This window comes from Buteo buteo, chromosome 4, assembly GCF_964188355.1.
Source record: "Buteo buteo chromosome 4, bButBut1.hap1.1, whole genome shotgun sequence".
Taxonomy (NCBI): domain Eukaryota; kingdom Metazoa; phylum Chordata; class Aves; order Accipitriformes; family Accipitridae; genus Buteo; species Buteo buteo.
The window spans coordinates 25,614,924-25,642,807 of NC_134174.1; the positions used below are offsets into that span (position 1 = coordinate 25,614,924).

Below are 27,884 nucleotides of genomic sequence, written 5' to 3' on the forward strand. Positions count from 1 at the left end.
TTGCACGTTATTGCAGAATGAATTAAAACTGGCTGGTTAGGTTTGTAGCATACAACTGCACATGTTTTTCAGAGCCTGCAGTTTTCTGAGATTTGTGTAACTATTAGTAAAGAATTGAGAAATTTAGAAATTGCCTATAAAAGGCAGGTCACCATTGACTAATGAGGCAGGCATATTGAGCAAAGGACAGAAAAACTGATGGCTCCAGAAAGAAAGATATAAGCAGATTATCTTAGAAGATGTCATCTGGGGAAAGTGTGGAATTCAGGAAAGGTTCAGGCAGCAGACAGTAACTAGGGAATGTTATTTCTGGAGGGCAGAAAAGCATTTTAATGCAACACATTTCTGAGATAAAACTTTCCTCTTAAAGTTGTGAAAATGTTGGCAGGGCATTACAGAGCCATAGGGACCCACAGATCCTGTTAATCTTTGCCATGGCCCCAGAGATGAGAGCTTCTCGGACTGGAAGGACAGGGAAGAAGGCAGAAGACTCTGGAAAATATTTGGCAAGTTCTTCTCCAGCGTTTGCCACTCTGGGAGGACCTACGGGTGCTCTGAAGCCAGGCGGCTCATCCCACTCATCCCTGATAGAGCAGCACAGCTCTGTGCTGGGCTGAGGGAAGGAAGGTCTGCGGCTTGTGCAGCTCAGCACAGAAAACCTCCCAGGAGAAAGCCTGGATGTGTGGGGCTTTCTCACTCCTCCTTCTGACCCTTTTATTATTTTCCATGAAGCTGTGTGACATCGGTTTCAAACCTGCTCCCAGGCTGCAGCAAAGGCAGAACGTGTCCCAGAGGCTATGTCTCTATGAGCAGATTCTCACTTTTAAAAAAAGGAGGAGGAAGGAAGGAACAACACACCAAGCACACCTTCTTCTGCCTAGCTGGCAAACAAAACAAGTGTACCATTTATAGATGTGCTGGCCAATACAACCTGATACCTTTCTCATCAGGTGTTATCCTACTCCATTTGCACTGCTTGCTTCATGATGGACTTACCACAGATACTGGAGATACTGACCATGCTAAAACAGATCTATCCCAGCAGCAGCTGCATGCCCAAGGTGGCAATCCCAGCTCTCTGCAAAACTTGACTACCCTGTCATCTGCTACTAACACAGTACTGCCTCTCTATCTCCATCCCAGAAGCAGACTAAGAGATGTGTTAAACCTTACAGAAAAACTGGATCATTTAGGGCTGCCGCAAAAGGAAGACTCAAAGAGCTTAGAGCAGGCATAGATATCATCAGTCCATGGGCTTTTCCCTCCATGTGTGTTTAATTGCTAAGGAATGGTGAAAGCACAGCTACTTTTTGTTCAACCAAAGCTGCTTGAGAATTTACTGACAGAGCTATTTTTCAGTGAAAAATTAGGGGTTTGAATAATTTATATTTTACTGCAGAAAGCATCTGTACAGATTTTTCATAGGAAACCCATAAACCGCAGTCTCTTTGCCTGAAAAAAAAAGGTATCCTTTTCCTTTTTAGCCAACCATTTCCCAGTTACCAAAACTCAAAATGTTTTGGTTGGTCTGTAAGAAGTGAAAAATTTCCGCGGAAGAAAACTATTCTCTTGATGTTTCTCTCTGACAGCAATGAACTTGACACAGTGCTGCAGCCCAGGTGTGGAGGATCTCCCTGGAAGATCAGTGTGCAGAGCTGTCACATTTCAGTTTCAAACAGGAGCAGAACTGGTCCCAAAATGAATAGCGGGCCAGCACAAAAAAGTTAGGAATGTTTTGTGGTGAATTTTTTTCCATATATGACTTCAGCTAGACTCTTGGCTCTCAGCCATTCTAAACAAAAAATCCTTTCAAAATTAGAGTGAACTTTGAAAGATACACGAGTAAGACAGACTGCTCAAAAATAAAAGCACTGGATAGAGCTGCTAAATAATACCAAGTAAGAAGGAATTACTCTTTTTATAGATTTTCCACAACATTCATGAGCTATGGTTCTCAGTCCATTATCTGTATCTTTTTAATAGAGGCTTCAAGGAACGTATTTTTTAATAATTTATAACACTCCTATTAGGAAAATATTATGATAAAGCATAGCTCAAAATATCCTTCTCCAAAATAAGGAGTACTATCCCATCCAGAACAGTAAACCCCATCATCTACTGGCAAAGAAAAATAACTTTGAGCATAACTTGTTTAGTTCTAAGAAAAGATTACTGATTTGGCATGCAGACATGCTCTTTTACTTACTTCTTGTTTTTAAAACAAAACTTGAAAGCTAGGCACTTACATAACACAGGGACTAGTTGAAGGCAGACTTATGTTGCCATGAAATGGAATTAGTAGAGTCTTACACTTTACCTTAAATTGGCAAGCATTTGACTTTTTAACATACTCCAACATCTGCTGGAAGCTGTAGCATGTTCCTGGAAAATACCTAAAACTTTTTTTTTTTTCATTACTGGAAAAATACTGCAGGAAGTACTGGTGCTAGCCTGTAAAATGTAAATATCCACAGTTAAGTTGATTTCTGCAGAGGCAGTGTTTGGAGGGTAAAAACTTGCACTGGAGAACCTGAACCTGGGTTGATCACTGTAGCAAAATCTAGTACAGTGATTTGTTCTAAGTCATAACTGAATTTCGCCTCCCCACTTCCTTGGCCATTTGAAACAAAAGTATTTCACAGAGATGGTGCACATCGTCCCCAGAAATGCTATCTTTTCTCTGTGGCACATCTGACATGAGAAAAACCTGTGGACACACTGTATCTTGTCACTTTCTGATGGAAAGTACTCAAGGCAAGGAGTAGCTGAAAGGTGCATCTGAAACCAGATTAAAATAAAAGACCGAGGTGAAGACAATTTACTATTTCTCAGTACAGCCTTCCAAGAAAACTGCATGTACCTTATTTCCAACAAAATTTCTTAAAGAAACTTGAAATTAGTGGTTGAATTTTGAGCAGCCTCATCCATGTGAAATACTTCCGTTTTTCATCTATGAAACTACTCTGATTGGTTAAAGCACAAAGCAAAACTGAGCTCTCTGGTAACCCCAGGAATGTATTGCAAGCCTGAATGATGCAAGCAGCACTCCCCTTAGCACGAGAAATAACCAACCACACTGTTTTTCTCCTGACAGAATGGTGGCCTGTGCATTTTTTTCAAAGCTTTCCAGTTCCAAAACTGACTTCCAACAAAAGACCAAACTGAGATCACAGTTTCAGTTCATACCTCTAAGGTATCCAAGAGCACTTAAACATGGTCAGCATATATATAACTGGTGCCCAAAGCTCCTCTGTCAGTATAACTCCACACCACAAAGCTACAGTCCCTTGTGCAAGAGACCAAGCTTCTTCAGTAGCCTGTTTTAACTGTGATCAAATTTCAACAGGAACTAAGAACCAGCAGTAATTTACCCCAGCATCTGCAGCAAGTGCGAAATATACTTCCTCTGTATCGTGTTCTTTAGCAAGCTTAGTGTGAACATTACAGAACAATCAAAACTTTACCAGAGGAAAAAGCGTACCTTCATGCATACAGCTTTTTCCTAAGAGAGAAAATGAGAAAGACCCAAATGTAGCAGGTATTTGTTTTGCTATGAAATGCTCTACTGAAAATCACTCCACAATTATATTGGTATGAGAAGTCATCGGGAACCAAACTGATCTGATTTGGTTGTCAAGACTATGATGAATCACTCTGCTGCATTTTTTAACAGAAGGAAGCATCTAATGGAAGAATCATCTAATTGTGGAAAATTAGCTGCATAACTGGGAAGCACTAGAATTTGGCTTGTATCCTTACTCGCATGTAGAGTTTATAAGCTTTACCTCTGTGGAAGAATGATGGATCAATAGCTGACATTTAGTAATTAATGAATTAACTAAGTCCAATTATTCTTACTGTGATAAGGGCCCTCAAGCCTGGGATCTTCCATCAGCCTCCTGTTTTCAAGGACTGTGACTGTATATCCATGTTTTGCCAGGATGCGCTGACAGAGTTGACGGTCGGTTTCACGGTGGGCAGGAGGTGCGTACAGAACTGCTCTTCTCGTACGGCTTCCAAAGTACTGGAGAATGGAGTCATTGATCTACAGGAAACAATGAAAATACAATGGCTGTAAGATAGGACATTCCTCAGCAGTATAATATATAGCTGTTATTTTTCACAAAAAGAAACTAGCAACTTACTGTGACAATTTGGGAAATATTTCTGGTATAATTAAGAATTCTCTTTATATCAGGGACTTCTGACCACAAATTCCATTTTGTCTGCCTCCCTGTTTTTTCTACCTTCATTTTGGACTGATATTGCAAGGGTTCAAAAGTTCAGAGCAGAAACGGAGGATCTTTAAACCATGGTCTTCCCTTCATGGAAACACCTTTGGCTGAAATTTGGGTAACAGTATTTGCCAGCTGACTTTGACTGTGGCCTCAGGCTGATCTGTCGGTCACCTAGCAGAGAAGACTTGGTTGGTCCCATGTAAACTGTTCCAAGGAACATGGGGCCTACACAGATGGTAAGTGCAGGGGTCTGAGTTCTGTTATGCAGCGTGACTAAGAAAAGTAAGAAGAGTTCTGAGGTAAAAGCATGCAGAGGAATCCTAAACAGCACTGCAGATGCTGTGCTTCCAGAAAATTAAATGTAACTTTGTCAGTACCTTATTGCTTTATTAGTCCAACAAGATACAGCCCAGAGGACGACTGGCAGAGACACTTGTATATAGGAGCAAGTGGAAAGGTGTATGATGTCTCCAATGAATCCCAGGGTACTCTTAGGTTGTCTACCAAGCACTGTCTTCCCACATAGTGCCTAGGGACAATAGCATCTAGAGAAAACCCTTCCTCCATGTAATAGCCTGGGATATGAGCTCTTTGCAAGGAAAAATGGAAAAGAGCCACCCCAAACACACAGAGAGAGTGTGAGCTTGACATTAAGATCTGAAAAGAGCAAATTACTGGGCCAATGTCATTGGGTCTTTGGGAGAGGTGGATATCTTATGTCTTACATAAGTATGGTGGGTTGACCCTGGCTGGATGCCAGGTGCCCATCGAGGTGCTCTATCAATCCCTTCCTCAGTTGGACAGGGGAGAGAAAATACAACAAAAGACTTGTGCATTGAGATAAGGACAGGGAGAGATCACTCACCAATTACTGTCACCGGCAAAACAGCCTTGACTTGGAGAAATTAATTTAATTAATTACCAATCAAATCAGAGTAGGATAATGAGAAATAAAAAGTAAATATTAAAACACCTCCCCCCCGCCTCCTTCCTGGGCTCAACTCCACTCCCTATTTTCTCTACCTCCTCCCAGCCAGCAGCGCAGGGGGACAGGGAATGGGGTTGGGGTCAGTTCATCACATGCTGTCTCTGCTGCTCCTTCCTCCTCAGGGGGAGGACTCCTCACTTGTCCCCTGCTCCAGCATCAGATCCCTCTCATGGGAGATATGAACTTCTCCAACATGAATCCTTCCTATGGGCTACAGTTGTTCATGAACTGCTCCAGCGTGAGTCCTTTCCTCGGGCTGCAGTCCTTCAGGCACAGACTGCTCCACCGTGGGTCCCCCAAGGGTCCACAGGTCCTGCCAGGAGCCTGCTCCAATGCAGGCTTCCCACGGGGTCACAGCCTCCTTCAGGCACATCCACCTGCTCCAGCATGGCATCCTCCACGGGCTGCAGGTGGAGATCTGCTCCACCGTTAATCTCCATGGGCCACAAGGGGACAGCCTGCCTCACCATGGTCTTCACCACGGGCTGCAGGGGAATCTCTGCTCCAGTGCCTGGAGCATCTCCTCCCCCTCGTTCTTCACTGACCTGGGGGTCTGCAGGGTTGTTGCTCGCATATTCTCACTCGTCTCTCCTGGGTGCTGCTGGTGTTGCGCAGGGCTTTTTTTTCCCCCTTCTCAAATACATTATCCCAGAGGTGCTACCACTGTCACTGACTGGCTCAGCTTTGGCCAGCAGTGGGTCCGTCTTGGAGCCAGCTGGCATTGGCTCTGTCGGACATAGGGGAAGCTTCTAGGAGCTTCTCACAGAAGACACCCCTGTAGCCCCTCCACTACCAAAACCTTGCCACAGAAAACCCAATACAGCATAAAAATAGGATGCTCCATGTGGGAAAGAGGTCGCTAATATCTGGAATTGTCTAACTGTTCTTTTACAATTAAAGTATCATTAACAGACAAGATTTTCTTTTGGTGAAAAGTATTTGTCTTTAGGATGAAACATACCAGCATTTAAGGGATTAAATTCATTACATGAAATTAGTTCTTGGCAAGTTCATGAATTTCAACCTAGCAGTAGTTAGCAGTATATCTTTTAAAAACTATGTTACTCCATAACTTCTAATTTTAGTAAGCTTATCACTGGAGATACAAAGCGCTACACAAACAAAGCACCACCATTTTGTGCACCACACTGAAAGGAGACAGACACTTTGAAATGAACGAATGCCATTCAAGATCTGTTCGGTTTTATAGGACCAGGACCCAGTGATAAAGTCACTCTTCTCAGCAGTCTGTTCCCCAATTACAGGATGCAGTTTTACATTACGCTTGGCTGAAGTGTAAGCTTCTCTGAGGCAGTGAGGACCATGAACTATTTCTGAGCCCTGAGCCTCTAACGCCACATCTGCTTTTGCTCCAGAGCAGACTTTCCTGATGGCAAGGGTTAGCATCATCAGTGAGGGGACCCTGAAAAATATCTCGATACAACACTGCCCCTCCCTCCTCTCCTCTTATCTTCTCTCCTTCCTCCTCTCCTGCAGCGCCAGCAGCCGCTGGCAGTCCTTCCTCTCTGTTTCCCTCCCTCCCTCCCTGCCCCTAAATCCAGCCCTTGCCCTGGCCCTCCTCCTGTGCTCCCTCTCCCTCCTCCTCCTCCGGGCAGCCCAGCCGGACACTTCCCACTTTCCATTTCACTTGCATTGCTGAAGAAAATCAGGAGAGAGACACCTCTCGCTTTATCCTGCGAGCAAATCCAATTTTCCATCCCACGTGTGCTGCGCGGGCCAGTGTTGCGGGGTGAACTAAGGACACGTGAGGAGCGCGGAGGGGCTGCAGCCTGGGACGCATCTTTATCGGGTTTTACCGGGCGATTATGGCTTGTCCCGCTCCGGTCCCTCCTCTGCGGCTGAGGGTGCTCGCTGCCTGCTGCGAGGGTCCTGCCTTGGGCCTGGCGGCGCTTTGTGCGCAGCCCTCCTCGCTAACGGTCATTGCACTTTTTCACGCTAAGAGAGAACACCTTCCTTCGCAAAAGCAAAGCCTCCTGCGCTCCTTCAGCATGTTTCTTCAAACAAACTTTAAGAGCTTCTACCTCAAGCACCCAGCAACGCCTGTATTTTCCCCTGCGGGCAATGCTCCAGGGGCAGCTCTTGCAGGGCTCGCCCCAGCCCGGCCGCCGCCTCAGAGACCACACCTGGTGCGACAGGCCGCGTCAGCCTGGGGTGCCGCCTGGGCCCGGGGGCCGAGCTGAGCCCCCCACCGCACCGCTGCCTCCGCCTGGCCGGCGAGGCGCAGGGGGACAGGAACCAACGGGCCTCCGGGCGTCCTGAGGGCCACCGGGACCCCACGGTCCCTGGGGACAGAGGCCTCGGCCCGTGCCAGCTGGGCCGCAGCAGGACCTTCCAGGGGAAGGGAGCTCTCCCTCCCGCCTCCAGGCGAGCGCCGGTGCAGGCGGCGTTCTCCCCGGTTCCCCGGGGATTAGCAGAAATGTTGACAACGCTCTAGTTCGGCGATGGCAAATATTCAAGAGAACACTGATAACGGCATAAAAAGGAGAAAGGAAGTTCACGCAATGGCGGTAACCTCGGTCACTTCCACAACACACAAAGGCAAATGGCCCTGAGCAGCTCTGCGGGGCCCACGCAGCAGCCGGCTCCCACCAGGCGCCTTGCAGGGGCGGCCGGAGGGCTCACCACGGCCCTGGCCCACGGAGCACACCACCAGCCGCTCCAGAGGGTTTTCCTTGGGACACGCAGAGCTGAGACACCTAAAAACCCTTCAGGCTGCCGGTGTCTAAAGCCTGCTGGCGCGGGGCTGGGAGGGACCCAGCAGGCCTGGCTGGGCCCCCAGCCACCCCCCCCCCGCCGCCCAGGCGCTAGACACCCGGCGCTTGTCTCCACAAGCTTCCCAAAAAGCCACGACGGCATCTTTGGGACACCGAGACAATTCAGGGTCCTAAATTTAACAGCTTGACCTGATGTCTAATCTGGTACTATTAAATAATATGAAGCAGCTCAACACCTTTTAGGGTGCCTGCTTGAGAACCATGAGTAGTACTGCCAAATTTACTTCCTCTGCCCTTTTGGAGCTATTCGCAGTCCAGGTTACAAGATGCAACGTGTCCTCTCCACTTTCTTGCCAAGCCAGTGCAATGTAGGGTGGGGTTTTTGTTTGGTTTGAAACTACCCGTTAGCTACCCAAAATTTAAAAAAATTCTGGCCAACTGCACGCTTGTAGCAAGTGATTCCATAATTTTTTCCAAAGCTCTATATAAAATGCCTTACATCACTGGCCATGCTGATCTAGTTACTACTGGATGTTTTTCAGAATTTCCAATATTAATAGCAATAGCAGTCATGTTTGTACACTTAAAGAGTCTGCTGGTTTTTATAAAATGTTTCTCAATCATAAAAATGCAGTCTGGGCAGAGAGCTGGTATAAAAGAAGCAGAGTGCAATAGATGAAAATAAGCTGTTCGCATATTGTGACGTTTTATGGTTCTGATGTTTTTGGTATTCCTATAACTTTAATGTGTAGCAGGCTTAAGCCAAAAAAAACGGATCCACAACATTTTGAATACGTGAGACTAATTGTTAAATGGTCAAACATTTTCATGTCCCAACCATTTTTTAGCTCTTCCCCAGTTTGAAGTCTCGGGCTATTTGTTAGCAGGTTAGTTTATTACAGATTCAATACACCTTATGTGAAAAGGATTGGTAAAGAACATCTGTGGCCCATGTCTTACCTAGAGAATAGTGTGGCTGTCTCCACAGAAATTAATGAGGCTTTACAGCAAAGCTGAGATTTCCCATATGATTTAGGATGAGGCCTATGTGAGCTTTGACATGATATACCTGCTCTTACAGCTTGCAAACCATTGCACTTAGCTGAGTCACTGACCTCATTTTAGTGCAATAGGGTGTTACACAGATGATCCACAGCCTTAACAACTGGTCTAAACAAACCACAATGGGCTGTAAAGTGAATAAAAATGCATAAAAATGAATTTTGTAATTTTGTTTTCAGTTTATAGAATAACATGAAAAACACAGAAGAAAACAAATTGAGCTCCATAAAATTTATTATGGATTTTTAAAAAATTATCACATCAAATGTATATTCCTCTGAGGGCTCAACGAATGAAATAAACAGCCCAGTTTATATAATATGAAAGCTCAAGAATTATGTAACCATCCTTGTCCGACTGAAAATAGACATCTATTATCTGAGTTGCAATTCTTAGTTCTGTCTGCAAATTCCACATAGCTGTGAAATTCTCTGTTAAACAGAAAATGTTTTGACATTTTCCTTGAAACCAGTTTATCTAATTCTAGGTTATGAATGTATAAAGATGTAATTGATTGTATTAGTCTCTGAAGCTTTCCACTGTTGTACAGAATTCTGGGTTGTTCCAAAAAAACAAAATTTGGTCAGTAACAGAACCTTATAATATATAATTACTGTCATTATTTTGGCCAAGAAGAAAATAGCAAAGATATTTCCAGTTGAGGAGAGAAAAACAGTTCCTTGGCGTTTTTTCAGATTCCAAGAAGATTGCATAATTCCATAAATATTGATGCATTGTCTCTGCCTGGCAAGGAAGCAAATACACAGTTTGAACTGTTGCCATAGAATTTCATTGACCATCACTTCAACTGCAGAAACAAAATTCTTCTTCCTAACATAATGACCCAACTCATGTCTGCCTAAGCTTCTCTCAAGAAGGAACTCAAAAACTGTGAATCATCTTTTCAGCTACCCAGTTCTGGTGGCGTTAGTCCCTGTGTTGATTACAGGCAGCCACTCTTCTACACCAAGCTAGCCACGACTGTCAGAGTCTTGTCGAATAGCTTCAAATAACTGGATTGCAGCTTTCTTTAACCCCACTGCTTTCTGCAGGTACCGGGCTGCTGCAAAAGAGATATATGAGCCACTGTGTAAACCAAAAGGCCTTTCCATGAAAGGGGAATGCAACAGAAATATCACGAAACAGAACCAGCCTTATATGAACAACACTGGCACTACTAGCAATATTTACAGGCAGCGACCTGCCTAAATTCCCATTTAGCCAGCAAAAGGAAGTGGATCTGCCTTTGCTGCTAAATACCACCTAGCACAACAACATTACAAAAAATCCATGAGTGGGACTCCTAGAAACTACCGCACTAATATTAAACAGCATTAATAAGAAGAGCAATAATAAAAACTTAGCATGTGGTTGTAATGCCCAAAGTTGTTCAATTACAGGACTGTGCAGACCTTTATTAATTCCAAATGTGACTTTTAAATTCTTTTTCATGTTTGCATAAAAGCTCATAGAAACAGTATTTTGTTCATATTACCGTTATATTTGAAGTGCACATAGCTCCTGTATCAAGAAGTAACAGAGAAGTTAATTTCCTGTTTCACTTTCTGGAGGATATTTAAATGTGTTGGCTCTATGTTCTGTTAGATTTCCTAATCAGAAAGGACTGGGTTGTAGAATGAAATGGTTGGAATGTAATTCTGCTTCCAATTGTTCGCTGAATAAATACAGAACAAGCAACTAGATTATTGGCACTACTTTGACGGCTGGTTTCTGATGACTTCATAAATCCAAGAGCAAAACTGGAGTTATTTGCATAGTCATCACCAGCACTCTGAGCTGGAAGTACAGAGTTATTTTATCAAAATGCCTTTGCTTTATGATTACATGTAGTTCACGGTACCAACTGCCTTGTCTCGAGAACAGACGATGAGCCAATTCTACCATCTTATCAAAACAGCTACTATTGAGGAAAGGGCTCCAATGAAGTGCATGAGTGAGATTCTGCCTCCATTTCCCATTTGCTGCTGGTGCATCCTTCTCAACGTTCCCTTCCTGCAAAAAGCCTCCACCCTGCCCCTCTTTCCTGACTGCTACCACAATAGCTTTGCCCTTTATCACCAAAATATCTCTAGCTATCTGCGCTGTAAAAATAGCTGTTTCCTCAGTGCCTTTTGCATTTTACATTGAAAAGGGGGAATAAAATGTCCTTCTTTTGCAGGGTACAATCTGAATGTGGTATCATTCCAAGGAAACCAGTTGCTGATACCATACCATCTGTCAATTGCTTTCTATTAACAGAGGTGTCATACTAGCAAAGTTCTTTGTTCTTTTGTAAGGAGAAAAGAGTTCTCATCCCCCTACTGTATTCTAGAAAATAAATATCCTTTTTAAGATTAAGTTTACTTTAAAAATGTATCAAACCTTATTATGCGTAATGTAATCCTTTCTATCCAGAGCTCTCACCACACTCCATTTCTGCATAATAGCAAAAATCGCTGCTTCTCATTCTATCATCCAGCTTCATTCCTCCTTTTTCACATATTTACATTTCAAAAGTTCCCACTAGCTTTGTCTTCTTTTCTTTCCATTTCCATTCCCATCTCCCTTTCTCTTCCCCTGCACAAATTCAGCCCCCTCTGTGCACAATCTCTTCTGTGCCTTCTGAGGATACTATTACCTTGCAGCCATAGTTCCTTACTCTGCTTCCCACACCTGTCTCCTTTCCCCATGCCTTCTTCCATGACACTCCTTCCCCCTTTGTTCCTTGCTTATTCTGACCAAAGCAAGTATATTCCATCCAAAAAATCAGTAGAAAAAACCCCAGACATACGCCTTTAGAGGGTGAAGTTAATCAGATTTGTTTTAAATGTCTGCATTAAGTGATGATGAATTTTGCATTAGAGGCAGTTATTTCCACTGACTATGGAGTTCAGCTTTCTGTCTCTGACAAGATGGAGTACTCAAGTAAAGAGAGAGGATAATTCCACTCTGGTTGTCTAGAGTTCTAAAGTTCTAGTAGCAAATTCTCAGCTTTTCAGTAATTTCACTCCCAATTTTCAAATATAGGCACCTGGGCCTGTAACCTGTGCAAGATGTTCAACTGGATCTTCCTCTAGACCTTGGTTAGGACTAAAACATGATATTTCTCTTTGTCTTTTTTCTTTTTTTTTTTTCTACAGAGTATCTCTGAGACATGGCCACATCAAGCTGTTATTATCTTGCACCTTTCATACTGTCCACTCCCAGTAACTGATATCCAATCCTGTTTGTTCAGAATAAAGCCATAAAAAACCTTTTTTCATTCTTTCTGATTGCTGACCCCATTATAGCTCCTCTCGGAGATACCTCTTTTACACCAAACATAAGTAGCAGGTTGAGGGCCTTGAAAGAGAAGACATCTTTTTTCACCATACCTGTTATATTTCATTTATTAAGATGCCAGCCTCACCTACTCATTAAATACTCATATAACCAGCTGCATCTCTTGTTTGTTTGGGGGGGGGGTTTCTCAGCTGGCCTTAAATGGCCAGGGGATGTGAAACAAGGCTTTTGTGAGTACCCATGAAGTAATCTCCTTCATGACCCATCTTAAAATTTTAAAATCTAAGTTTTTTAATCTAGGCCATGGTCAGAGAGCTACTATGCCAAAACAGTGCCTACCACATGAGCAATACTGTCTCACTGCTTCATCCCAACAGCAGAGGCATGATGTCTACCTGGGCAAAACACACTGCTCTGCAGAGACACCTAAGTTGGCTCTGGCTGAATTAATTCAGAGAGTGGAAACACAGCGTAACCACGTAATTAGCTCTTCTCAGAACTGGCTGAGAAGCAAAGCTATATTACTTAAGATGAGCATAACGGTTTTACATCTGGCTGGTACCAAAGGTATTTCTGGCACAATACCATGCCAGGCAAACCTACACATAGGGTTTGTATGGGCTTTTTTGTTGATACTTATTTCAGTTTTGATGCTACAGCACCAACTCTTCTCCTTGCTATACATATTTGCAAATACTTCATCACACAGGAGGTAAGAGTGCCTGGCTGAACCTGAAGATAGCCTGCTGCTGAATGTGATATGTCCCTCTATTGCCTTTAAGGTTGGAGATTCAGAAATAAGCCTTCTATTTTTCATGCTACACATATTAACATTTAATTTTATACTAGAAAATGTTGACCTCTCTTCATGTGAAAATAAGGTTACAGGGCCAGCTCTCCAGGAGCTTTTAAAACTCCTGTAATGTGTGATACCTGAGAGAGAAGTACTATAAGCTCTGTCAGGATTTCCAAGCTATGAATGAAATCTGCATTTTTGCAATTTAAAAAAAGAGAGCTTGCACTATGTGCCTGACAGTAATGGCTCCATCCCAGGGCATCTTGGATGTAGTTAAAGACACATTCACAGATCAAATTGGCAATTTCCAGCCCCATGCTTTTTCTGCATTTGTCTGGAACTTTCACTTCCAAAATGAGATTAATTTTGAGATCAGAGATGCAGTGGCAAAGCTGCACTCTTCCTCAGATCTCTCCCTCTGCTTCCCCCGCTGGATCATAAAAAGTGCCAGCTTTTTTTTTTTTTTTTTTTTTTTTTTTTTTTTAGGCACTTAGTGCTACACATACTCTGAATGGAGAAATTATCAGACTTTGGAAGGGGATTTTGCTCATGCAATAAAAATCATAACCAAATTCTCACAGCAGGCTCGACACAATACTGATTGCGTCTCTGAAGGAAGCAAGAATTAAACCTGCCCCTACCCAGACAGAAGAGATTCTGCAGTGTGATAGATGCTATGGCTCAAACCCCAGAAACACTGGGTGTTATCTAAAGAATATTATCTCCAGCAGGGTCTTCTTTTCCTTAAAATTTATTCATGAACTTTGATTTCATAAGACATATTGCAGTGTTTGCTTTGAGTCACTGTCCTGGTTTCAGCTGGGATAGAATTAACTGTCTTCCTAGTAGCTGGTACAGTGCTATGTTTTGAGTTCAGTATGTGAAGAATGCTGATAACACACTGATGTTTTCAGTTGTTGCTCAGTAGTGTTTAGACTATAGTCAAGGATTTTTCAGCTTCTCATGCCCAGCCAGGGCACCTGACCCAAACTGGCCAACAGTGTATTCCATACCATGGGACGTCCCATCTAGTTTAGGAACTGGGAAGGGGGGGGCAGGGATTCGCCGCTCGGGGACTGGCTGGGTGTCGGTCGGCGGGTGGTGAGCAATTGCCCTGCGCATCATTTGTACGTTTCAATCCTTTTATTACTACTGCTGTCATTTTGTTAGTGTTATCATTATCATTATTAGTTTCTTCTTTTCTGTTCTATTAAACTGTTCTTATCTCAACCCAGGAGTTTTACTTCTTTTCCTGATTTTCTCCCCCATCCCACTGGGTGGGGGGGAGTGAGTGAGCAGCTGCGTGGTGCTTAGTTGCTGGCTGGGGTTAAACCACGACAGTCACTTTTCAACGGCACAACAGATTCTTTTTAAAAATTCGCTTGCTGGACTCTTTATAGAATAAGAATACATGGGTAGTTAATTAAAAATGTGAATAATTTGGACTATATTTTAAAGTATTTTTCCATATTCATACATGAAGATTTCAACCAGAGCTTTAATGAAAACTTGTTTCCAAACTATCTACTGTGGGTGGGCACATAATTGTAAAATAAAACAGTGTAAAGTTTCAACCATGACATCTGTCTTAGATGTTACTGGGTACCCAATAAAATCAAGCAAGATAACAGTTCAGCTATCTGAATAAGCAGTGGGCGAAAACACACAGTTCAAGAACACACTTTCAAAGCAAAGTGGTAGAGATTTTTGGAGATGTTTGTCTTTTCTGTTCCCAGAGATTATTATTCAGCCCACACATCCAGCTGAGTATTCTCTGGAAACAGAGAGCAACTCAGAGTAACATCCCAACATGTGCAAGACATTTTATTCATCATGCTCTAGAGGAAACTTTCAAGACGAATAGCGAGCCAGCTATGGGTGGTCTTTAGAACTTGAAGAGGAATGTGTTAGAGTAGCACAGCCCTGGAAAACATACCTATAAGGGTTAACACATGCGTTTACATCTGTACTATAGGTTCAGCATGTGAGTGTGATAGTCACATCCAACCATGTATGCTGGAGGGCAGTAAGTACAGGATGTTGAAAAAACATAAGCTTTCTTCTCATTTCAAACAGCCAGCACATCAATTCAATGTCAATCTGCATTTTTCTCAGGCAAATTGGGAAAGAAGAAATTACAGATATGTTCAGCCAAAGAGCATACTAGCAAAACTTCACCATTGTTTCACCAGTTCTTACTGACTTTAGGTAGCCCAAGGTAAGATATGGAATGTTCTTTGCCATTACAATAGCGATGAGTAAAAAGAAATGGACTGTAAGTGTCAAAAGCTGTAACACAATGTGACCCGCATCTGTCAGCTGTGCTTATTTCCCTTTAAATTGTAATTCTTCATGTCACGTTATTGAACAAATCCAAATCTGGGTATCTAGTGTACTAAAAGGTCATTAAAACATAAAATTATGACAAATGCAGCATGGACTACATTTCTGCAACTCATAAGATAAATCTCTCTGACCTTCACAAGAAAAAAAATCCATTTTTTAAGACTTAAGGTTAAAGAGTTCATGCCAAAGTTATTTCACATATCTGTTTTTGATTGTCGCAGAAGATGCACTTTACATCTGCTCTCCTAAAATCAATACAGCTGACCTTTCAGGCTGTGAACGCTGTCTAATCAAAGAAGCAGCCTTCTAATTTATTTTTTTTTTTAAATTTGAACTGCTTTATGTGGATGCTGTCCATAATCTGCGAGGTCACATGTTTATAGTCCTGATGCAGTTGTATATAAAACGCCAGCATAATGATAATTTCACAGTGCAGTATCTGCTGCACTATTAGCAGCCTTCTATAGGATTGAAGAAAACCTGAAACATTTGTGCTAGTGCTGATCACAGATTCCAGAGTAAAAATAACTACCTCAGTCTGGACCATTTAACAAACCACATTTTCCAACTAAAATAACAGTGTCTACATTTGTAAGGTTTTAACACCCATTCTAGGAAGCCTATACAAAATAAACATGAGGTCAGGTAACCTAAGGACAAAGTAAAATTTGTGGAACAAAGATTCCAAAGTAAATAGTGTGACTTGAAAGTGTGAAAAGCGCTTTTTTTATTTCTTGAATGCAGTTAAGTTCAGCTTTTCAGCAGAATCCCAGTAAAGTTCAAAACTGACCAGCAGATAACTTTAACACAGGGCAGCTGCAGTCCCGGTGCTAATTAACAGCCTCGGTCACTTTCATGAAACCCCACTGGCTCCTGATTTACGTGCCTGTACTGCAGAGCCTCTGAACCGATTCCTAAAGCCAAAATAAAATATGGTCTGTGCAGCGAACTGAAATCTCCCTGGAGTCACAGAGCAATGCCATGTTTCAGTCAAAGATTTCAGGATTCCTATGTTAATAATGCTACACTGAGGAGCTGGTAACGGAGATGTGCTTGCACATATGCCGCTGTCATTAGATCACCCATTTGTTTGTATACAGATCTGACTTCCAAGCTTATGCTAATTTTAGTTGGACTCAGATGATCCTGCCAGACTCGCTTTGCTAATTATTGCTCAGCACTCTGCTCCAGCTGACTTACCTTTTTCACTGTCTGTGAATTGCTGCCAGGGAGGAAGCAGTGAGTGTGGCTTGGGGAGACCTCCTTGTATCGTCCTTGCTGTCTTTTAGTCAGTTTGCTGGGCGCAATCCCGTTGACGACTGCCGAAAGGATGCTGCTGCTCATGAGAGGAGTCAGGGTCTGGCAGAACAGACAGACGGCCACCACTAAGGCCAGGAGGAAGGGACGAGGGCGACAAAGCCTGCGGCACCTGGGCACTTGCCCACAAACCATGGCCTCTTTGCCGTCCTCACTTCGCCCTTTGCCACATTGCAGATGCCGTCCAAGTAGCCACGTCTTGCCAGGGTAAGAAAAGTCAAAGGCACACTTTACCCAATACTAGCAAGAGTTTTCACCACTTCTGCTGCTGAGCACTTTCCTGGTGCCTGGCAAGAAGTCCCGGGTTCCAGAGAAGCAGAGGCTTGGGAAGCACCCTCCCATGGGGGTACGGCAGCAACCTGTGAAGAAACAAGAAGTGAGCAGCGGCAACCAGCAGCATGCCAAGGGGCGTTCTGTAAGGAGCCGCACCGTGCTCTCGGGAGAACAGACCTGCCAGCAGACAGGTGAGGAGCAGAAGTCCTCACCCTCTTCGCAGAAGGAACTCCTCAGCCAGGCAACAGTATCCAAGAAAGCGAGAGGTTAAAGCTTAACACGTCCTGTCCACAGCTGAAAAGAGTAAGAGAATGTACCAACTTTGTGAACGATCCTTCTGCTGTTTTTTTCTCTCTTGCATTCTCAGTTCCCACTTTGTTTTTACAGTTTCCTTCATTCCAGTCCTTTTAAATTGCCTCCTTCCTGTCAGCATGCACAGCTTTCTCTCTAAAAGTGACCATCTATCTGAAAACTGACAGACTATGAAGATTTTCCTTTGCATTTGTTTTGTCCAGATTGCGAGTTCAAAGTTAGGTTTACTTACTCGGTTCTTATCCTGTTAGAAGTTTTCCGTTCTCCTCTAATGGGCTGCTGATTAAAACCACTTGGAACAACCCTGGCTCATGATCCCAGCTCGTCTCACACACTCAGAAGGCAGGCACACGCACATACACACGCCATCTGAAGCCAGTTGGACCACAGACTTCATATAAATAAAGGCTGGACTGCTCAGAGGGTGGGGCTAAACGAGCTCCGCTCCGAGCAGGCACGGGGTTTGGAGACGTAGCCTGGGATCTGGATGGGGAACAAGAGGTGTCCTTGCTCTCACTGCATGCCTCGAAGCCACCATCACTGCAATTTTTAGAAAACTGCTGTTACAGCAGTCAGCCTAACTGAAACAATATTAATATCTTGCAGGCAGTAGAAATCTGAGCAGCACCTGCAGTATTTTAATCCAGATTAACAAAAATGTTGTAAAAGGAAGCAGATTTACTTGGACGTAAGCGTCACTGGCAAAGCAGTTGTCAGTAATTTTCCATAGTAGATATAATACCTCATAGCAGTGTATAAATAAAACTTCTTACTGATGTCAAAGAGGGAAAGAAAGGAGGGTGGACAAAAATACTCCAATGAAAGCACTTACTATCTAAGCCACAGAAGGTCTTAGTTACTACTTCCCCCTGCTGACACAGGACAAGGACCAGACAGATGGGAACAGTTGAGGAACTCTGTTATCTTTATAGACCCAAACTTCTCATATAATCAAGTTGGTTTAGCTAAAAATATCTGTATACAAGTCATCTATTTTATCCCCCATCCTTAGCTATTTTTTAAAAGAAAGAGTTCTTCCTACACTGACTCACATATAAGAAATGAGCATTGTTATGATAACTTTGAGCCAGTCTACACAATTCAACAGCAGCATTAGCAAGTTAAGGCCTATATACAGCAATGAAGAGTAGAGCATATATTTGTTTGAAGCATTGGTGTTTACTCAGCTTTCAAATCCTTTTTTTTTCCCATACTAAAACCATCAATTTGTACTTACAGAAAAATGCCATAGAAGTGATTCAACACCTCATGCAGAACCTCAGCTGTCACATGCACTGCATTTTAGTTTTCTGGCTGGGGCTGTAGTTGTCTAAATTAGACTCCTGGGTTATCCTGAGCAGGAAAGGAGTACAAAACTTGCCCATACCCTCCCGTGATAGGTGCTGGCCGTCCACACAGAAACTCCCATCTCTGCCCTCTGGAGACATGTTGCTCGTGCTCCCTCCTTCCCAGCACACCAGCTCCCACCCTTGGGCCCTGCTCCAGCCAGCCTGTGCTGCAAACCCTCTGGCAAGCCAACAAATCTGGCTAGCGGACGTTGGAAAACCACGGGTTCCCTGCGGCTGCCCTTGGGGTAGGTCTCTGCCATACAATGGAGAAGGGTACCCAGGGAGCTGGTACATTCAGAGGAGGATTGCAGAGACACTCCAGCCAGCCTGGGAGCCACAGTAACCCCAGCAGCAGAGGAGAGCATAGCAGAGTTGCTTTATAGTTTTAAGGGATTGTCCTGTGGTTTTTGGCATGCCCTGATTTCTGGGCCCACAACCACCAGCTGTGTGGGTGGTATTTGCGTGGTTGTCAACTTCTCCCAAATTCTTAGTGAGGGGATTTTAGTCAGAGCTTTACGTGCTATTGCTAGAAGACTTGATTAAAACCAGTTTATAAAGATTTGTATTAATGATTGCTTCATGATGTGGAGATCCTATCCCCTTGCTAGATTCTGACACTAGAACAAAGTAATCCTTTCTGTCCTCACCCACTGCTCCCTCAGTTACCTTCAGCACAGCAAGGAACCATGCTCTCCCTCCAGCCCGACATCATTTTCCAGCTCAGAAGTGGGGTCTTTGTCCTTTCATTTTCCCCAATGTCTCAGAGCCAATTCCTCCTTCCCGCAGCCCCAAGATCACTCATGGGCCTCAAGTCTTCAGGACAAGCTGACAACATTTACTCATTTACTGTACCAAGGTTGATAACGGCAAAAACAGAGATGAAGGGTATCAACAGAGGGCAGGCAAATCACTGCCTCCTGTACGCTCCTTGGGATCAGCCTTCTGTTCATCTGCTTTTCCCAGATGTTCCAAGGAGTGAGCTGGCTTTTTCCTTATGTTTTGTGGTTTCTTTTCATGACAATAGCATGTAATGCACATTTCTTAAGCTGTAAATACTTTTCTCAGTCACAGTTAGAGTGCAATGAACATGATTCCTGTCATCTTTTGAATCAGGATTCCACCACATCTCTGGGCTTACATGCCTACTGACTTATCTGGTCACATTCTGACACTTCAGAAAATAAGCCAGGACTATTCCAAATTGGGACTAATTCCCCTTGCGTTAACTAGTCACTTAGGAAAAGGATATAAGCGGATAAAGAGTCAGGCCTCCTGGGTTCTGAACTCACAAGAAAGATTCTTCAGTGCATAATATTCAAATAACTGCAGAACACAATTATCTGTAAGATTAGAAATATCCAGCTAAGTATTTATTCTCACAGGTATATGTACATATTTCAGGATTCTTAGCAGAAATCTGCAAAACTCCTCTTTCTGACATACAAAACAATTTTAGTATTCATTTCCTATTCGGGATTCCCAGACCTGTTCCTTCCAGTGGCTGCTCCCACTGCATGGATTAAGGGCTCTCTAGCCAGTTTACCTCTCCCTACTCCTCCCACTCACTCAGGACTGCTTGCTTGGATGCTCCCTACAGCAGCCAGCTGCTGCCCTGGTCTGCGTGAGGCAAGGTCCTGCAGGGACCGCTTCTGCCAAAACCAACCAGCCATGTGCGTCAAGCATGATCTCCAGTGCTTGCAGCCAGAATCCCAGTTCCATCTGCATCATCTGGAACAGACTGTAAGTGTTTAAAGATACCCTGACACAGAAAAGGTGAGAGGAAAGTCAGAAGACTTGCTAATAATTGCCAGGGACTAGGATTTGAAAGGACTTAGCCAATATGCCATGCAGGCATGTAACATGCACCATTAATCATCTCACTGGAGTATTAAGCAATCCAGCTCATATTCACACAGCTTCCATTTTGCACAAGTCTCTGTGTTTGTTCAGTGGTGAAAGCTAGTGACCACTGAAGAACGATTTCCATGGTCTAAGTAGTAACCTGGACAGGTATTTGCAAGGAGAAAACCAAGAAGAAAATATCAGACACGGAAAGCTAGCAGGAATTTAAGGCTAGCTGAATAGATCCATTTTATGCATACTTAACTTCACTCAGAGATCTAACATGAATCATTCTGCAATTCTGAATAAAGTTAAGTCCAGATACAAGTGCTTGTAAGATCAGGACTTGATATAATAAAAACCATTTTGCATCAATAATTTCACTATATCGAGGCTGCCAAGAAGAAAATATGTTTAAAAACCTATTCACAATTGCTCTTTTCTACAGCAAGTTTCAAATTACAAAGTATAGCATCCTAGCAACCATTTCAGTGATAAATGAGCTTACATGAAAAATAAGCCCAAACAGATCATTTCTAAATGAACTGATAGTCAAGTCCTTGTAATCATGTCTGTCATCTTCACAGTACAAACCTATATGCAATATTCATTGTTTATAGCCAACTCCTTAATTTCTTTTTTATTTTGTAGCACACTAAAAACTATGCCAAGGGCCATAAATTCTCACTAACTTCAATACTGGATAAAAGCTTTATGAACAATAGGCATTAATAGCACTGTAAATATTCAAGCAAAACATCTAGCTAAACTGTGCTGGAGAAAGCCTGCTCAGCCGCACCCTCCACGATTTTTTACTTCACCCTGAATTCAATCCAGATTGCAGTTAGATTTGCAGTGTCTTCAGTCCCGTGTGTGGTCCATTATAAGTAGTGAATGGTGAAGACTGGCACACAGTGAAGAAAATAGGAGAAATACATTTCATTACTGCTCTGCACATTGGAAGATTTGGTACTACTGAAGTTTAAATTAATCCCAGCATAGTAAAAACCCAGACTCTCTCCCCTTTTCCCATTCATAGAACACTGTAAACCTTAATGATATTGTGATTTTATTCCACAGAGCACTCCAGAGAACAAAGATTCACGTCTTAATCCCGCTTTGGCTCAGCTCTCTGATCTTGGCTCGCAGTGAAGGCAGGCTAGCAGAAAAGATTCTGCAAATCCTTGGAAAGAAAAACAGTTGATGTTAAGAGGAGAAGAGTTTTAGGGGAGACTCCCCTTTTAGTTTTGCTTCTCATTATTGTTTGATTTATTTAATATTTTGTCATTATGTAAGAGGCAATAAATGATCTGGATTATACAAGCTGTGTGTTTACTTCTCTTATCATAGGATTTACAGTCCATATATATGTATAGTCGATATATAGTCCATTTTAGATCCTTAATCTGTAAATTCTACCCGTGTGTTAAGAGCTGTGATTGCTGGATGTTTTGCCTGAAGAAAGATGCTGTTAGGCCTGCAGTTCTGTGGGCCGATTGGCCAGTCTAGTAATTCCCATTTCCAGCAATGGAAAGGGGAAGGTCTTCTTTGATCCCCTCTCCCCTGCCTTTAGTGTCTCCTCCTTACCTCTGCTCCTGCTCTTTCCCTTCCTCTCTTCCTACCTTGTGGTGGTGCTCATTACATCTTTTTATGTGAAAAAACCTGCGCAGCTGGGTTGGTTTTCTGCCAACTGAGTCAGTTAAATCAACTCTTGGAGAGATCCAATGGGCCTTAGTGCTGGTACAAGTTAAACAGCGGGAGAACACAAGTGAACGAGATGTAAACAGAGGAAGGGAATGGGACCTTTTAGGTAGTGGCAAAGCTTGATACTCAGCTCACCAGATTACTGAATTTACCCCAGCTTCCCTAAAGTTTTAGATGGGATCTGGGCCAACTGAGTTATTTGTCCAGAGGCACTTCTTTGTATCTCAGCCGTGTTCTTCACTACTATCTTTTGGCAGAAGGGTGACAATGAAGCGCAGGTATCTTTTTATTTATATATGTTAATACTACAGAAAGTTGCTTGACATGAGGGTAAGGGAAAGCAGCTGAAAACCAAAGTCTTATGAAAATATCGGGCCCTGCTTAAAAAGCAAATTTGCATGTCAGGAGGAAGAAATAGATCAGCAAATTCTTTGCTTCTTCCTATCTACAGTTACTCACTGACTTTTGACAGAATCCTCTTTCAGCAGTTATTCTGAGATTACACACAGATTTATGGACTCTGTAGCCAGTTTGGTTGCTCAAACTCATTGGTTACTGCTGAAAGCTGAATAAGAATCGGTGATAATCAAAAAATGCCCAGATAGGCTGCAAGAACATGGACATTTATCTTCGGGTACACAGAACAGGAACAAAGTGAAATATCTCATGACCTCTGACAGCATTTGTGTTCCTTTTTTTTTTAAGTAAATATTTTATTTTGTCATAGTCCACATCTCTTCTCTGGCATGTTGCTGGTCCCCCTCTTCTTCACACCTCAGGTGAGAACATTTGAACTCCCATTCTCAGGTCTTCCTCTTTCATCTTACAGACTTTTTCTAATAACAGCCCTGTCTTCTCTAACAATCATTCTATTCTTTTAACACAGTGAATAATCTCTTCTTTTAGGTGATCTAGGTCCTTCTTATTGTATCTTTTTCAGTTACATTCTATGGGCTACTTATATGAAAGGTATTTGCACAAATACTTTTCTACTTTCTCATGCACTTCTGCTGCAAGCAGAGCTGTTCCCTGCCTTGTACCTGCAGAAGGGCTCTGAATGCACTTTATGTGCTGCACAGTAGTATTTTCCTTGCAGTTCAAATTCAGGTGAAAGTGTACTGAAATGACCAATAGGAGCGGGGAGAAACTGAGAATACCGGCGTCATTGACTCCATCCTAGCCACTCCGTACCTGCTCAGATGATGTTTGCAATGGAGCCTCTCCGTATCGCTCACCAACTGCTCCAGGGACCGGGACATGCTCCCCACGCCGGGCCCTTCCCCTCCACACCCAGCACCAGGTCAGAAAAGCTTCCACGAGAAGGAGACAGGGTGCAGAGGGATAGCAAGTGGTAAGCATACCAGTTTTGAGGCTACCGCAAAGAGGAAGGAGCGATCGCTCAGCCAGGCCTCCAGGGTGACGGTAGGATGTATCCTAAATAGCTTCCTATAACAGCGGGAACGTGTGATGCTTGCGAGCCAGTCACGGAGCTGCTGGAACGAGAGCAACAAATGCGAAGGAAAGGACCAGTCTGTAAGGGCATTTAGCAGGGGGAAGAGAGGGATTTAAAAACCCTTCTATTTCTAACATTTAGCATTTTGCATTTCCTCTGGGTTTTTTTGTTTTGTTTTGGGGGGTTTTTTTAAAGTTAATTGTTCTAGTTTCTGTTCCAGTAAACCCCAAATGTAGAATTGAAATGTCATAGTCCTCCAGGTCCTGTCACAAGGTCTTTCCTCTTCTTTTGTGTAAAATGAATTATTTCATTGCCATGTTCCCTTTTCGCTTTAGCCTGTCCTCATCATGTAGGTAGCCAAGACTAGTAGAGTGCTTACTTTTTTCTCCTGTTCTACACAAGTGGACCCAAAACAGTCCAAAAAATGAGAAAAGCCAATGTAACCAGAAAATTCATGACAGTCATCCCCAAGCACCATTTTTTATACAGTTGCCCTCAAGTTCAGAAGCAAGACCTGTTTCAAATAAATCAACTTTTAGAAGCTGAAGGAGAAAAATACAACTAGACTCCTCATTCCATAAACACTCATTTTCCACTTCACCCCCTAAATTCCTTAAACTGTATTTTCTTCTATCCCATTACCTTTGGCTGCCTTTCTTCCTCTTCACCGCTTTTATGATCAGGAACATCCTCTTTCTTTAGCAGAGTGGTTGCTTTGCTGAGACTACTCACAGACCTTTGAATGACTATCCCAATGTCTCCTAGGTTCAGCAGTCCCCAGATGCTCTTTGGCAGCAGGGAAACAAATGGAAGTCTCCTACAAACAAGAAAATATTGTCACGTCTCTTGTATGCACATGAAACAAGGGTGCAATGCCCTCAGGTACCTACAGCTGCCTCTGTGTTGTCCTCTAGATGATTAGTCTGTGCTGCTGCAGATCATGTGCCTGCCACAACTGGCAAACAAGCTCTTTAATTTTGGACCAAGTTTTCCAGGTGCCAATCATTTCAGACATTTGGGACATTAAATTTGGTTACTCCCAGTACAGTAAATATCGTACAACTTAAACCACATTATGGCCTCCACTGACTTCAGAGGATGAGTTCATACATGTGGGTGTTTTAGGCACAACGGAACAAGAACTTGATTATCTTTTCCTATCGAAAGGCTTTGCACTGATGGGTATTTGTTTGACAGAGCTCCTTTGTTAGCAAGGAGACTTTTAAGACAAGCACATCGCACAGAAATGTAGAGGAAATGCTCACCTGTGCCTCTCAAGGCACCCATACATTTAAACAGTCCCATCAAGAGCAGCCATTATTATATATACTAGAGCATATAACAGTTTATTCCAGTTTGTTGCATTCTCATGGTGCTGCCAGAATATACAATAAGCCAGCACAGAAATGAGTGACCTGGGGCACTTCACATATTGTGCACGTATATGAGAAATTGTTGTACAGGCAAATAGAATATGTGGAGATGCAAGACATGCTATTTTGTTGTTCGTATGGACAAGCAGAAAAAGATAATGGTACACTTCTGAACTTATTGATCTGATTATAACTATACAGTTTCTCTCATGAGTCCAGCTGCCGCGGCATGATTGCTGCAGAACAAGATAACAGCAAGCACTGTGGCACAGAAGTTACTTTAGAAATACCCTTAAGTACATTACATCTTTTAAGCTCTGACTTTTGACAATGTACTCCACACGGTATTTCTAACAGTAAAGTTGAAAATGAAGTTTAACCATTTTTACAGCTAGCAAAAGCAAGGTGCCCGGAATAACTACAGTGGAGGAGGCCATACAGAAGGTCCCCACTGCAGCTGGCGTGAGGGCTGACGAGTTCTTTGTGTCCTGCCCCACGCAGGGTCACCACACTGCCTCTCAGCTCCGGTCTGTCCGACGGCACAGCTTGCTCAAAACACGCCTGACGGCTGTTGCAGGGCGCTGGGAGGAAGGGGCACAGAAGCTGAAACTGGGGGAGGGACGTCACGCGGAATCGCTGCGGTACGGCCGGGAGGAAGCTGAACATCATACTGACAGTGCGCGATCTTCACCACTTTGATTAAACGGGTTGTGTGAAACTGGCAGTCCAGGCAAGGGGCTGTTGAAAAAGGAAGGTTTAAGGAAGATATTTCTCAGATCGGAGAGATCTAAAATGTTTTGCTGTAATTTTCTACACTTCACACCTGATTAAAATGGTCCAGAGGGGCTGAAAAGTGAATAGGAGCATTTTTGTTCATTGTCTGATTACTGGGTTGTTGGGGTTTGTCCCTTTTGTGGGTTGCTTTGTTACATTTTTTAATTATGGAGGTATGTTCTATGACTAGAGGCAGATGTATATGTTCTTAGGATTTGATTTTGCAAAAAAATAAAATACAACCAAAATATAACAAAATCAGAATCCATCTAAAATACAGTATGAAGTGCCTGAACAAGCTCTTATTAAAATTTTTAAATCAATCACTATTTCCATATAACTATGTTTTGATGCACTTTTAAAACTAAAGCATATTGAAGAGACTATTTGTCTTGGAAGATAATGTAAAACGAGGTAGTGCCAACACAAAGAATTAATAAAACGTATATAGGGCCGATAGCTAATTTGCTTGTTTTAAAACAGACTTTAGAAGGAGAATTACAGACAATATTTGGGGTTGATTTAAAATCATGCCATCATTAGCCAAATACGAAATCAGGTTAGAGTTTTATCATGTGCTGATGTAGTTACAAACAATATATTTAGATGATTCCTTCCTCCATGAGTTTAAAAATTACTGCTTAAGATTCAAACAATGGCGAAAAGGAAAACTTCAGGATTTTTCTATTAAAAGGCTTGTCAGCCTCCATAGAGAGACATTCCCAGTACATTCCTTTCACCCTCTTAACAGAAGTCTTTAAGTAAATAGGGGTAGGTGAGTGTTTAGAAAGCACTTTCAAAATGAAAAATGCTTTAGAGTTGGTAAATCTTGAATATTAATGGAGATACTAACCAAAACACCTTAAAGTTGGATTTTTTTTCTCTTCTTTGTTTTTGAGAATCATCTTTAGTTTTCCTATGCTGGGCTTAAACTTCACTGAGATGTTTTCCCAGTGCATATTTTAGATTGTATTTATGTCTTACAAGAGCAACCAACAGTGTTATAGAAGAGGCGGGCAGACCAGTTCTGATGTAAGTGACTCTTTCAAAGGTAATCATTACTTCTGAAATCAGCATTTCTGTGTGCAAAACCATGCTTTAAGTCAGTGTCTAAGAAAATTTCTACCCTGGATTAAAATGATTAACAAATAATTTTACTTTTTGAGGGTAATTTTAAAATAACTCCTAGCTTAACTTCTGTTTATTCCTCAGTTCCTTAGCCATTCCAAGTATATTAGGGCATCAGGAAGATCCCTGGGAAATGTATGGTATACCTTCCTAAATTAAAGGGGTTGGTCAATACTACCGACTGTAGAACCATTTCATTTTCCAGACCTGACTAAGGAACACGTTTTTATTGTCAGTTCATTCAACTATTGACTAATCCGTCCACCTATAGAATGTGCTTTCTTTAAAAGCCTGAGATTAATTTAGCCCCAAACAACACAACACAGAAATTAAACACATTTTAAAATAATTTAAGTCAAGAATACCATATCCAGATGAATTCGTCACAGCAGAAAGACTCCAACTTGTCACCTTTTCAAGCAAACTATGTAATTGAACATTTATTAAAACATTTTTTAAATATGATGAGCATTTATTTTTGCCTCCACACAGTAACAATGTAATTTTAGTCTCAGGAAAATAAAACAGAGCTGTAAAAAACATTTCCTTTATCAACACAGGGAAAAATATTCCTGTACTTCTGACAAGAAAGGATTCCCTATTTCCATAGCACTTACCTGACTGACGCCTTCCAGCACTTAACTACACTCATGCTTGCAAACTTCATCCAAACATCTATCCCACGTCTTTTTCTGAAAAGAAATAGTAAAAGCTGCTTTGAAATCAGAAGGCCACAATTCTGCAGGTGGAAGGAATGCAAAATTATCTTTGCATTGCTCCCCTATTTCTGTTTCACCAATTCTCATGTGCACAAATACAGTGTAACTATTATTTATTCTTCTAGAAAGAAAGGCTTAGTATAACCCTAATTAAGAAAACCAACTGTCAACCTAATAAATAAATCTGTGTTCA

The 27,884-nt window shown here is 42.4% G+C and overlaps 1 protein-coding gene across 1 annotated transcript in view; it reads right to left on the reverse strand.

Moving 5' to 3' along the window:
• The window catches only part of CPED1 (cadherin like and PC-esterase domain containing 1), a 170,010-nt gene extending 142,347 nt beyond the window's left edge, over nt 1-27,663 (reverse strand). Inside the window, exons 1-10 of the mRNA XM_075025008.1 lie at nt 27,590-27,663; nt 25,510-25,808; nt 24,340-24,514; nt 21,592-23,734; nt 21,362-21,444; nt 18,587-20,038; nt 17,582-17,889; nt 17,215-17,331; nt 16,648-17,123; nt 3,859-4,045 (exon numbers count right to left, since the gene is read on the reverse strand). Coding sequence (XP_074881109.1) covers nt 3,859-4,045; nt 16,648-16,899 — 439 coding nt within the window. The 5' untranslated portion in view covers nt 16,900-17,123; nt 17,215-17,331; nt 17,582-17,889; ... (4 more) ...; nt 25,510-25,808; nt 27,590-27,663. The remainder of the gene's footprint in view (nt 1-3,858; nt 4,046-16,647; nt 17,124-17,214; nt 17,332-17,581; nt 17,890-18,586; nt 20,039-21,361; nt 21,445-21,591; nt 23,735-24,339; nt 24,515-25,509; nt 25,809-27,589) is intronic.
• Nucleotides 27,664-27,884: the final 221 nt, after the last annotated feature.